Genomic DNA, 13,022 nt, shown 5'->3' on the forward strand with positions numbered 1-13,022 from the left:
ACGTACCACTTCCACACAAAATACGAGGCTATTAATTCATTAATTTAAAAAAAAATGTAGTAGACAACTGTTAGTGCCCGAGTAGATTCTCAGTCACGCAGGTACTGATAGGTTATTCATCATTCTTACAATAAAAAAACAAGTTAGCCACTGTTAGTATTAATTGCTTTATTTTGCAACATTGGACTTCTCATGTATGCAATGCTACAGGTCCATGTATGTGGACCAGGCGGTGAGAACCGGGTCACACCTGCAAGGTCTGGCAGAGTGATGAATGATGTTGCTTTCAACTTTGAAGGCCATCATTTCTGGCAGCCACCATTGAAGTCAAACGGCGGCCTTTGAAGAGCAAAGCGTGTCTGCTTCTTCGTTTTGAGTAAGATGACAAACTAGTCAGTTAATGACACTTTCTGCTTCTAAAAGGAGAAGAAGTCTTCTTTGGGATGGGGGGGAGAGGGGGGAGTTCTCTCTGACAAACAACAGCACGCTACACTGTGGCCGTCATCCATCATGCCGCCGCAGCTCGACAGGAAGCATCCGCAAACATGACGCGCGTCATTTAAAGCGTTGTTCTTCTCTGCAGTGATAAGAGGGAAAGAAGGCCAAACTCTGCCTCATGATGTTCTTCAATGTGAGCGACAGCAGACCTCAGCCTGTCAATCAAAGCTCTCCAGCAGAGATGGTAAAGCTGTGTTGGACTGACCCCTAGTGGATGTGCGTGAGAACTACAATCCAGCTGAACTACAGTCCAGCTGTCTTTCAATTCATTCATTAATTCATTCATTTTCTACCGCTTTTCCTCACGAGGGTCACAGGGGGTGCTGGAGCCTATCCCCGCTGTCTTTGGGCGAGAGGCTGGGTACACCCTGGACTGGTCGCCAGCCAATCACAGGGCACATATAAACAAACAACCATTCACACTCACATTCATACCACCAATTAACCTACCATGTTATTGGAATGGTGGGTGGCATTGAACCCTAGTCTCCTAGCTGTGAGGTCTGCATGCTAAACACTCGACCGCCGTGCAGCCCGTGTAAAAAGCAATGATAATGTATTCTATTCTAGTGTGTAGTCAACTGTGTTTGTGAAGGCAACAGTAAAGCATAAAGGAGACGTTCCTCCACACTCTATATGGAGAAGAATAAGCTGCCATAGTGCTCCATCATTCATATCATGCTCATAAAAGTGGAGGCCCATCACGGCTTTACGGTACCCTACACTGCCGTTACTGCAGCTCTCACATGATGGAGGCCTGCAGGCTGCCGGTAAAGCTGGAGGCAAACGAGGGATGAGAGGCCTTATTGATGTGCAATAAACCTCTGGATTGTGTTTGGTTTTATTTTAGCAGGAGGAGACCGTGTGTGTGTGTGTCTGTTTCCAGCAGGTACGTCTTAACTTTATACATGAGCTGCTTTGGTTTGCTTTAAGCCCGAGTCACATGACCTGCAACAAATGTGGATACCATAAATATAAACATAGATATGACTGTGAATTGCCATAATCACCAACAGTCTACTGCATAACATTATTGTAATGGTTTTATTTCATTTGAACATGCATCAGATTACAATTGAATGCATCACAGTTCCACATGTCCAAAAGGAGTAGGAAGAAGCAAAGCTTATTAAATCCTACTCCTCCATCTGGTACTTTTACAATCAGTAACTGTTACATTTGTTCACTTCCTGCTTTCCATAATACAGTTTTGTTTAAATTTTTTAATTTTTTGCCCCGTACCAAAGTACGAGGTGATATGACCATACAATGACATTATGTGTACTATAGTAACTGTCCATAATAATTCTAAGATAAATTGGAGTACACCAGAAAATAAGAGACCGTTTTCCTGCTCTGTCTATTTAAGTGGTGAGCCCCCCCCCTCACCCACCATTTTTTCCAACCTGCAACAGTCTTCTTCCTCACCACTTGTGTACAAAGATCTTCAACATGTCTTTTCACACACACATGCGTCCATAAAAACACACAAACAGTCCCCTGGGCGGCCATTTGTCAACTGGGGAGGAATCTACAGTCACGCTCTTTAAGCCCGAGCCTCCAACTTGAGGCATTCCTGTGGAAAATTTATGTCCAAACAGCTGTGGTCTCATCCGCCCCTGTGCAGACCTTCAAGACAACACTGTCCCAGGATTACGAGGGGGGGGATCTATTCCATTACACACCACAAGTGAGTCCACTTGGAGAATGGTGAGCATCTCCGAGCGTTGTTGGCATGCTAGCAGCTGCACGACAGTCATACACATGTGCTACTGCCTTAAAAAAAAAAAAAAGATTCAGAGGTGGTTTTGTGTTGGTTTCTTTGATGGCTCAACAAGTTATCCGGTGGTTTTACACCAGGATATAAAGTTCAAGAATAAAAAGGGAAACCATCATTATCTTAATTCTGCTGCGTTCACATGACAACGAACTTGTAAACAACAGAAAACAATGTCATGTGAATGCCAGGCCACTAGTTGGCGATGTCTGTAATACACTTCATTGTGTAGTTCATTTATGTGATGCGTGAACTTGCTGTGGGTGTGTTGTTTCTGTTTTGTTGCACCGTGAGCAAGTATGTTGTTCTGCCTGATGCCACCTACACTCAAAGAAATAATTTGTTGGGTGAACGTAATTAAATTATGGAAAGAATTTCCACCCAATTAAAATGCTGTCATTTAATGAGATACAATTTTGTTGAACCAACTAATTGCATATATGTTGAGTGAAATTAAAATTTTTGTATAGGTTGTTTTAATATATTTACTAAGGTAGAAGCTGACTTATTTTCCTTGGGTTACATTAACTTCGATATGATTATGGGTACCTACCCTATTGCCTGGTAATATTATGAGAGACAAAATTTCGGGTGGGAAAAAGTGAGAATATTATGATCAGAAAGTGAAAATATAATGGGAATAAAGTTAAGCTAAATAAAATGTAAATAAATAAATATAATAAAATATATAAATAAATGTTGAACTATTTCAGAGAGAAAAAATATAAAAAGGGAAAAAAAAGTTTACACTAATATGCTTTCACCAACATCACAAAGCTGATGTACTGGCTTTTTTTTTTCTTTAAATATATATAACATATTTGCATATTTACATGTATTATTACATGGATCGTGCCGTGACGTGAAGTGAAGTGTAACATTCAGTGTAGATTTCCTCTCACTCTGCGAGAGAGCCAGAAATTAAACAATCTGACAGGAACGGAGGTACACCACCAGTTGATGGAAAGCCAATGAAGTGTGTTGATATTTTAAGTGAGGAGAGGAGAAGGGTTCAAGGCGTGGGCTTGTGCGTGTTTTCAGCATGGCGTCACCTCTGTGGAAGAGGAGGAGGAATGGGAGGAAGAAAAGGAAGAGGCCAAACCTCACTGGGATGTGCAGCCGTGCATTGTCGGAGACTTGGAAAGTCTGATGATGTTTGCCCACACGCATGCTGACACTTTTTCTTATGCTTGGTGCAAAAAATCAAGAGGTGAAATGATGAAGTCTAAATGTTTACAAAGGAGAAAGACCAACAATAATGGCAACCAGAACGGCTCTCAGGAGAGCGCAGATCTCCACCAAGGTTGAACGAAAGCTAATGTGTTCGCTAGCAGGTCACTTGCCGGTTCACAAGATGACGTTAGAAAACAAGAAGGCGCCATTTTGTTATTCTAGGTGCGGATATTGGCTGGTATCAGGGTTTTTTTCTGCTGATATAATTATATCAGGGCTGCATGGTGGAAGAGTGGTGAGCACGCAGGCCTCACAGCAAGGAGACCCGAGTTCAATTCCACCCTCGGCCATCTCTGTGTGGAGTTTGCATGTTCTCCCCGTTCATGCGTGGTTTTTTTTCGAATACTCTGGTTTCCTCCCACATTCCAAAAACATGCTAGGTTAATTAGCGACTCCAAATTGTCCATAGGTATGAATGTGAGTGTGAATGGTTGTTTGTCTATATGTGCCCAGTGGTTGGCTGGCCACCAGTCCAGGGTGGCATCAAAGTAAAAAAAAAAAAAAGCACAATGTGCGCATTACTCGAGATTTCTCATTCAGAAAAAAGAACGTCTCATGGGAACTAGGCCTGGGACGATATTAAATAAATTAGCTATTCACGCAATGATTAAAAATGAACTCTGCAATCATCAGTGTATGTGTTAATGTATGATCACAGCATGGATATCAAACCATGCAAGGTTGTTTGAGGTTTTTTTTAGAGGGCTTCATAGTCAAAATAAGTGTATCCCAATGATGTGCATTTTAGCTAGCTCATGTTAACTAATGTTCTCATGTTCTAAAGCACAGAAAAGAAATATGGGTTCATGTTTCACATAAATATTGTCAATAATGGGGCAAAATTCCAAGCATCCCTTGTTTAAACACAAGTGTAAACTTGTTCATCTGTAGATCACGACCGAACCCATGATGAAATAAAAACATGTCCATCTTTCACTCACTTTGCTCAAAGCAAAAACTTTGTTCCAGGCGTCTTTCCTACAGCTTTCAGGGCCAAAGTCAGCTTTGAAGACCCATTCCAAGTTTGTAAATATCCGAAATGTCCTGGCTCGGGACTGGCTTAGTAAGCGATGTCATTGATTGATGAGTGGGAAAACTCACAGTCCATTGAATTTTATTTTATTGCATTTTTTCAGACGATAATTAATACAGTGTAGTGTACTTTTATACAACAACAACAATGTTCTTACCAATTCGACATTAACTGCTCACATTCATTCATTCATTCATTCATTCATTTTCTACCGCTTATCCTCATTAGGGGTATGCTGAAGCCTATCCAGTCCAGGGGTACATCCTGGTCGCCAGCCAATCACAGGGCACATATAGACAAACAACCATTCACGCTCACATTCATACCTATGGACAATTTGGAGTCACCAATTAACCTGGCATGTTTTTGGAATGTGGGAGGAAACCGGAGTACCCGGAGAAAACCCACGCATGCACGGGGAGAACATGCAAACTCCACACAGAGATGGCCGAGGGTGGAATTGAACCCTGGTCTCCTAGCTGTGAGGTCTGCGCGCTAACCACTCTTCCACCATGCAGCCTAATTGCTAACATTACTACGCAATTTAGTCTGAGTTTCAGAGGTGAATATCTTGACATAAAAATACACAAAGTTGGTACCAAAGATGCTAATATCACAGGTCTAGGGAACCTGACTTCATCCACTTCCCCACTACAGAATGCTTTGTTGTAATTTAGGATCATACCATATAAACATCCTTTCCCACACAATCAGTGTAAACCAACATTTTATGTGCGGCATATGCAGAGTTGAGATTGAAGGACAAATGCAGGAAATGAGAGGATAAATCAAACCTTTCTCCCAAAAAAAAAAAGCCACACGCCAAAGTCTGACACGTCTTAGAGGCGAGTTAAGAACAACAAACGGGTGGAAAAAAGTCAAGAGGAATGAGATGCCGGCTGTTTTGGCAGAACAAACGTCATCTTTGGACGCTGCAGCAGAATGGAGGGATGATGAAAGGAACGAAAAGATCAATTCCTGAGAGTGGAGCTCAGCGCCTGCTTGTTTCCTGACCGTGATTAGAGGCATGCAGGGACTGGTGGGCACATTGAGATAAAGATCTTGGCTTTCCAGAGGGAATCACACAAAGGAAGCAACGTGTGCGTCTTTATTCAATGTGACATAACTGCCTTACAGCTACATTGTATTGGACTATTTTCTAATCACACGTTTGACCCCCTCCAGGGCCCATCCAAATTGTTACCATGCGTGCAGCTTTCAGTGAGCAATTTTCTGCCTGATTTACTGCCACCACATTATTAGGTACACCAACAACTATAACAGTTGTATACAAAAACTGTCTTTATGAAGTAACTATGCTTAGTTTGAATGTTTATTGTGCTTGTAGTTCTGCATCATATTGGGAAATATGAGTATATGTAATAAGTTTGACTTTATCTCAAGGGTGAATAAACCGAATAAAATAAATGAAATAAAAATAAATAAAATATATTAAAAACTGCACGAATTACATACTTAACATTTCAATTAATGTATCAAAATAAATGAAATAAAAATAAATAAAATATATTAAAAACTGCAAGAATTACATACTTAACATTTCAATTAATGGATCATAATGTTGCAAACGTGCATTTTGCTGCAAACAAAGTCATAACAAAGCTATTTATTATTAACGTGCATACATATTGCATACGTCGCCGTATGCTTGACGTTGATTGGTTCATATTCAAGTGTGGGACGTCACCGTGTCAATTGGGGAGATAAAATGAAATGTAATTATTATCTGCACATAAATGTGACGTCGTGTTAAGAATTAAACACATTTTACTCACCTCCGGTAGAAGAGTATGTGGCTGTCGACGTTTCCGAGCAGTTTGAACTTGTTTGGCGAGGCGCCATCATCGACTTGCGGGTTACTTCATTGACGAATTGTCCTCATTCATTGATAGAAGTCAAGAAATGTTTAATGGATAATTTTCACTTTTAAATGTATTTTTTAAGAGTTGTTTTCTTTCGTGTTGCACTGTGATTTAACGTGAGTTTAACACGCGGTCATTTTTGTTTTCTTCCAGGTTAAGCTAGTTTGATAGTTCTTTGACTTCCTGTTTCTTCACCATCAATCAATCCCCGGATGTTAGCTATGCTAGCATTCTAAGCTTTCGCAGTATAGGCTCGTCTATTAGCCGGTTGCTATAGTAATAATCTTTAGCCGGAGCCAGTCGTGTTTTTTTTTTAAGTCAAACAGACATGGATTCATTTGAACACTGTTTTTATTATTGTGCTTATAGTGAAATAAAAATGCACCATACAATTAATTTGTGCTCAAGATATTAGGAATACCTTATTTTCCGTATTTGCAAAGCCCTGTTTTAATATTCATTTTCTGCCGCCAGGCGTGCTGCAGCCTATCACAGCTGTCTTCGGGCGTGGGCAGCCAATCACAGGGCACATATGGACAAACAACCATTCACACTCACATCCATACCTATGAAAAATTTAGAGTCGCCAATTAACCTAGCATGTTTTTGGAATGTGGGAGGAAACCGGAGTATCCGGAGAAAACCCACATATGCATGAGGAGAACATGCAAACTCTGCACAGAGATGTCCAAGGGTGGAATCGAACTATGGTCTCCTAGCTGTGTGGCCTGCGCACTAACCACTAGTCCTCCGTTCAGCCCCATTTTGATATTCAATATATTTAAAATTGTGCAAATCCCAGATGTAGGACTCATTGAAATTATGACACAAATGTTAGTCCACCCTATAAAAAAGCCACGTTTAGATATCAACTGTCTATCCCCTGAATTTAGGTATGATCACAGCAAAAAAATACAAAATATGGATTCACAGAATCACTTCAAATATAGAGAAATTATAATTTCTCATTTGGTTAACAAAAAAGCATGACATTAAGTTTACACAGAACTCGTTTTAAGTCTTACTAAATACTAATAAACATTTGTAATTGTAATTCACACAGTAATCCAAAAAGTCACTTTTGAGGTCATTAAAAAAATTACATTATTGTATTTCAGAGCAGCTGCACATCATATTAGTGTATCTCAACTCTTCTTTGCACGCTTTGATGGCGTCACATCTGAGGTTTTGCCGGACGCCGCTGCTTTTTTCTTGGAGTCTCTCTCTTTCGGATCAGCGAGGGCATGCCTTAGAAAGCGGCCGGCGGCTCCTTTATCCAGACGGGCTGCTTTCTTCTTGTCCGTGATCTCCTTCACTCTGTTCATGTACGTCCTGATTCGTTCCTAAGCACCCACATACATGGTACACAGTCAATAAACACATAATAATACTGTAAAAAAGCTTACAAAATGATACGTACCAGTTCCTGTTTGACACCATGATCTCTGGGATTGACACCTTGTGTTACCAAGTACACTGCAAAAGACGACAAAGTAAAAATAAAATGACAACACTCCAAGTCATAGTTGAGCACTGATATTAGTGAAGAAAAACAACCTACTCCAGTATAAAGAATTGAGGGTGTAAACAGACATTAGATCCAGCTTGGCTTGGTCCAGCGGGTCCAGCTGTTGACATGTTTACACATGAACACATTTACTACTCAGTAATAAGATAATACTGGAGTTAATCCTATATGTTATAATTGTATAAATGTTTATGTGCTAAAAGATGCTTAAACGCTGTTGTTACCTTTTGCCGCTGATCATTCCTGGGTACCGACATGAGTTTGTCCAACATGGTTTTAACAGCAGACACAGACGAGTCGAACCCTTTCAGCTGTTCGTCTATCTCGTTAGGGTAATCGTCCGTTATGTCATCAGCGGCCATAGTTCTGTATAATAATAACAACATTAATGTATAACTTGTTTTATAGACGTTCACAGTGTTGATTTGCTACGCCGCAGCTGAAAATTAGCATTTTAGCAACGACAGGCGATCGATAATATTCAACGTCTGACGGAAATTCAGTAAGCTGGGGCACATATGTTACTTATACTTACATATGAATCCAGGAGATGACAATTTTAACGCAATTTGCGGTTTAAGCTGTTCAAATTATCTGTTTATATTTACCTTTAACTATGCGAGAACGCTACCTTAGCTTCTTTCCGCCGCACGCCACGCTGAAACAAACCGGAAATGACGCTTGAGGAAGGAAGGAAGTACTTTTTGCTACACTGCCTCTGTTTGTTCATTGCGTTTTTGTTCTACTTTTAAACATTTTTTAAAAACATTAATTCATTCATTTTCAACCGCTTATCATCACGAGGGTTGTTGTTTCTAAAATTATCGTACTTTTTAAACTTGAACTGCGTTCTATAGAATTTCTTTGTAAAATCATGGCGAATATCTCGATGTGTCCAGCAGATGGCAGTAACGCATCGGTGGAATGGCGGATTGACTGTATAAATGTATATTTTACCATTTAAATGCTTTGCAGTTATTTACACCTTTTCTAAATTGTTTATATGGATTGTTTTATAATTCTATAAAGCTTTTTGTTTTTTTTGTCACCATGATATATTTTATCCTGTCATTCTAAAGTACCCGTGAGTGCCTTTTATAAAACATGTACACTAGTGAGTGGCTATAGACAATGACAAAATACAAGCAATCCATTCCAAGAGAAGTAGGTCACAATTGTAGACATCAGAATGTCCCTCGGTGAACATCCAAATGGGCCCACAGGACAGCAGGAGGGAAAGGTCAGAAAGAGAGATCAAACCCAAGCCAACATGGCCACGATCACTAGCGATCGACGTTTCTCATCCTTTATTTAAAAGTCAGTTCAAAGGAAGTAAATTGCAGGTCACGTGCAACATTTTAGTATGTAAAAAAAAATAAATTGAAAGGTCCAGTTCAGTTCAATGGTATGGTTTGGAAGTATAAATCCTGGTTTGGCATGTGTGTATGTGTGTGTGAGATTTATCACACCAAATTGAGTTTAGTGACAATGAGCACGCGCACAGACTGGTCAAATCCGGCACACACACACAAGCCTTGTTTGTCGGGGCTCCAGTCCAGACTGGCGACTGGTTGAGTGGACAGGGTGACGTTCTGTAAGAGGTTGACCGTCCCGGCCACGCCCACACTGGTGCCTTCTGAATCCGGCTTGCTTCTCTGAGCAGGATACTCGCTGGGGATCACATCATAAGATGGGATCAATAAAGTCGAGATAATGAGCATAGAAGATGATCAATAGGTTAATGAGGAGTAAATTAAAATTTGAAGACTTACTATTTCCATAGATGAAGGCTTCCTGATCCACCTGTGGTTAGAAAGATCTCTCTGTTCTGAGGTAAATGTTTCACCTGCCAGATGGTGGATTTATGAGCCTGAAGTCAAATCAAACACAAAAAGGACAAGAAACTGCTCAGTTTTCATATTTTATGTTTTGCCCTCATGAGTCTAGAACACACCAGGCATTCCAGGGTCCGACCCTGAGTCAATTACCTTTTCTGACACAGAGGCAAAGCCTTTGGTGGGGTGCTGAGTCCTCATGTCGAAGACGTGGAATTTCCCCTCCAGCGAGGTGGCCACCAGCTTGTTCATGTTGATGTCTTTCCTGTCGAACTCCACGCAGCAAACCTGGCCAAAATCAGTCACTACATGTTTACATGCAGTCAATATTCCAGTTAAGGTCAATATTCCGGTTTCTGAAATATTCGGATTTACGTGGCGGTGCAAACAGGGTTATTCCTGTATACAGGGTAATTGTAAACAATCGGGATATCCCAAACAAAACATTGACGCACAAACAACGTCATGACACCATGTGTGTCATTTTTGTTTCTTCTTCCTGTATACAAAAATAACATTAGCAACACTCTATGAAAGGACATAAATATTTTTCTGTCTTTCACCACATTAATGAGATGGTTACTTCCCCTTCGCTCAAGAAATGTGCAGTTTTGCATGGCGCCATGTTTTCAAATTCATGTTTTCCTATCAAAAATCAAAGATTCCTTTTGAATGAACCATGTGCAGAGCATGGCTGCCAAGTGGTTAGCGTGCAGGCCTCACAGCTAGAAGACCTGAGTTTGATTCCACCCATCTCTGTGTGTAGTTTGCATGTTCTCTCCGGGTACTCTGGTTTCCTCCCACATTCCAAAAACATGCTAGGTTAATTGGCGACTCCAAATTGTCCATAGGTATGAATGTGAGTGTGAATGGTTGTTTGTCTATATGTGCCCTGTGATTGGCTGGCCACCAGTCCAGGGAGTACCCCGCCTCTCGCCCGAAGACAGCTGGGATAAGCTCCAGCACCCCTGCGACCCTTGTGAGGATAAGCGGTAGAAAATGAATGAATGAATGAATGTGCAGAACACAAATCAATATTCCTTTCAATGGGGTATCCAGATAGGCGTATATACATGACCCAATATTCAGGTTAGAAAAGGAGTAACCTAGGAGTAAAAACCATAATATGATAAAATGGTTATTAGTGTTTATATGACCGTGCGCAACCAGGTTATTGCTAATATTCAGGTTATGATAGGGTTGTCTGACTGCATGTAAATGTAGCCATTAAGGATCTTCTTTTTGACTTTGCTAGCTAAAACATGCCCCTGACTCTAACAGAATAGGCAGCATCAATGTCCACCTCACCCCATTCTTGATGTTGGTCTCCCACCGCAAGGACATATTCCGCAGGTCAAACAGTTTGATGTCGCCGTTGTCGTAACCGGCGCACACACATCGGTCCTGGTCATTGAAGGAGTGACCTGCAATGACGATGACGTTCACTTAGTAGAGGTTAAACATTTTCTAGAGACATATATTTGATACTGGACGCACCGAATGCGACAGTCCAGCAGTCCCTCTTGGCGTCTCCTTCAACGGGTTGCATGTTGGCCACGGGTGAGTCCCGCTGACGAGGGTCCCATACTTTGACTGTGCCTGTAACACGCACAGAAGGATCTCTTATTACGCTATGCTATTGAATTATGATGATTAAATTAAGCAAATATTGAAATTGCACTACTGTTGATGTATTCAGGTTAGAATAAAGTTGTAAAAGAGGTAAACATTTCCTGCAAAACTCTTCTAATTGACTTAAATATTTCTGTACTCAAGTTGGTTTACCATCTCTGCTTCCAGTGACAATCTCAGGCGCGCCGTCACCAATCCCCAGGCCCCCGACGCCATCAATAGCGTTCACTATCTCTTTATGAGCCTTTACAGTGTACACCGGGACATCAGGTACTTCCAGGTTCCTGTGAACGATCAAGAAGATTTGCACTGAATGAACGAGTACACTTCAGGTAGCCCTGCTTGGTTCTGCAGCCAATTCAAATAAACACATTAATGGCTAGGACATGACTGTGTTTTTGTTTTTAAAAGCATTACCATATATTTAGATGTCCGTCAAAATCACCCGTTGCTATGTGTCTTTGTCGGAGAGATGTGGCCCCAAATGTGCCGCATTTGATGGGCTTTGGCTTCTCTACCTGAAAGATAAAAATAGATAGAAGGCATTACTATAGTGTAGATATGAGTATAAGACTACAAGTTCCTATTACAGGGATGTACCATTTTTATGGCCCCCAAAGAATATTCTATAAATTGTAATACATGTAACTTTATGAAGGACAATTAGGGCAACACTGACATGAGTATTTTTTTTAATATTGATCGTTTGAACAAGATTTCACACTAATAACTGAAGTGTGCTTTTTCGAAAAAAGTATGATTATATCCGACTCACCGCAAGTTCATGAATGTATCTACACTGCGTTCTGACTGCTGATTGGTTAAGCAAGGGAAGAGGGCGGGGCGGCCAGTGTGTTTAATCAATCAGACAAGAAAATGTCTGGAAAACACCAGTGCGGGGTTATATGTTAGTAATATCACACTTGGTTATATTATGCCGTATTATACCAGTCGTCCATGATGCAGCAAAATCATGAAGTATAAGAAGGATTTGTACGTATATTTTTGATATATGCTGTTGATTTCAGGTCGAAAAGTATTATAGTACTGCGTCACTTGTTGCTATGGAGACGGGACACAACTAGGAATGGAAGCCCCCTCATTATCAATAGCAAACCCTTTTATGTTAAAGTATGCTTTTTAAAAAAAAATATTTACCTCTTTGATAAGCTGAGCCTCTCCATGCTGCATTTCATAGATTTGCATCACTCCGGTTCCTCTTGGAAAGTTGCCCATACACACAAACTTGGAACTACACGGAATCCATTTACAGTCAAACACTGTGTAGTTTAAACTTTTCTGGATGTGCGCGATGATTTGGGGCTTCGAAAGTGGCGATGACATCTTGTTCGGTCCAGTATTTTGTCAAAATAATACGGAAAATGTGGTAAGAACGTACGAGTGAGCTAGTCAAATGTAAACCTCCATGTCCTGTCACGTGACTTCACGACAGGACCAGCTTCTTTCCAGCTGTATGTCCAAAGATATGCCTGATTAAATGTAGTCTTTTAAGTGAAAATCTTCCTCATTTATGAGGAACTGAAATTACAGTTGCGTATAATATGGTACATAAACATATATAATTTTGACTTTTTCGTTAAGA

At 40.6% G+C, this 13,022-nt stretch overlaps 2 protein-coding genes and 1 long non-coding RNA gene across 8 annotated transcripts in view; all 3 read right to left on the reverse strand.

The window, feature by feature from the left end:
* Positions 1-6,660, reverse strand: part of LOC131107994 (uncharacterized) — a 54,664-nt gene extending 48,004 nt beyond the window's left edge. For all 4 annotated transcript variants that reach the window (XR_013625113.1, XR_013625111.1, XR_013625112.1 and 1 more), the window contains exon 1: positions 6,338-6,660. This is a non-coding gene — a long non-coding RNA (uncharacterized LOC131107994). The remainder of the gene's footprint in view (positions 1-6,337) is intronic.
* A 636-nt stretch (positions 6,661-7,296) lies between these two features.
* Positions 7,297-8,626, reverse strand: c1d (C1D nuclear receptor corepressor). Of its 3 annotated transcripts, none has more exons than XM_058058658.2 (5): positions 8,584-8,626; positions 8,177-8,318; positions 7,986-8,052; positions 7,845-7,900; positions 7,297-7,767 (listed from the first exon to the last, which is right to left on the reverse strand). In XM_058058658.2, the coding sequence occupies exons 2-5, from the start codon at positions 8,312-8,314 to the stop codon at positions 7,570-7,572; spliced, it is 459 nt and encodes a 152-aa protein (XP_057914641.2). In that variant the 5' UTR covers positions 8,315-8,318; positions 8,584-8,626; the 3' UTR covers positions 7,297-7,569. The 3 variants fall into 3 exon arrangements, with proteins under 3 accessions (XP_057914641.2, XP_057914640.2, XP_078655524.1); XM_058058657.2 differs by having other exon boundaries at positions 8,561-8,624; XM_078799398.1 differs by having other exon boundaries at positions 8,488-8,621.
* Positions 8,627-9,209: 583 nt separating this feature from the next.
* dnaaf10 (dynein axonemal assembly factor 10) lies at positions 9,210-12,875 on the reverse strand. The gene is made up of 8 exons (XM_058058654.2): positions 12,578-12,875; positions 11,837-11,937; positions 11,573-11,703; positions 11,285-11,386; positions 11,096-11,211; positions 9,941-10,075; positions 9,725-9,822; positions 9,210-9,623 (listed from the first exon to the last, which is right to left on the reverse strand). The coding sequence occupies exons 1-8, from the start codon at positions 12,761-12,763 to the stop codon at positions 9,416-9,418; spliced, it is 1,077 nt and encodes a 358-aa protein (XP_057914637.2). The 5' UTR covers positions 12,764-12,875; the 3' UTR covers positions 9,210-9,415.
* Positions 12,876-13,022: the final 147 nt, after the last annotated feature.

Source organism: Doryrhamphus excisus, linkage group LG20 (genome assembly GCF_037039965.1).
Source record: "Doryrhamphus excisus strain RoL-2023G ecotype Guam linkage group LG20, RoL_Dexc_Guam_v1.1, whole genome shotgun sequence".
Classification (NCBI taxonomy): Eukaryota; Metazoa; Chordata; class Actinopteri; order Syngnathiformes; family Syngnathidae; genus Doryrhamphus; species Doryrhamphus excisus.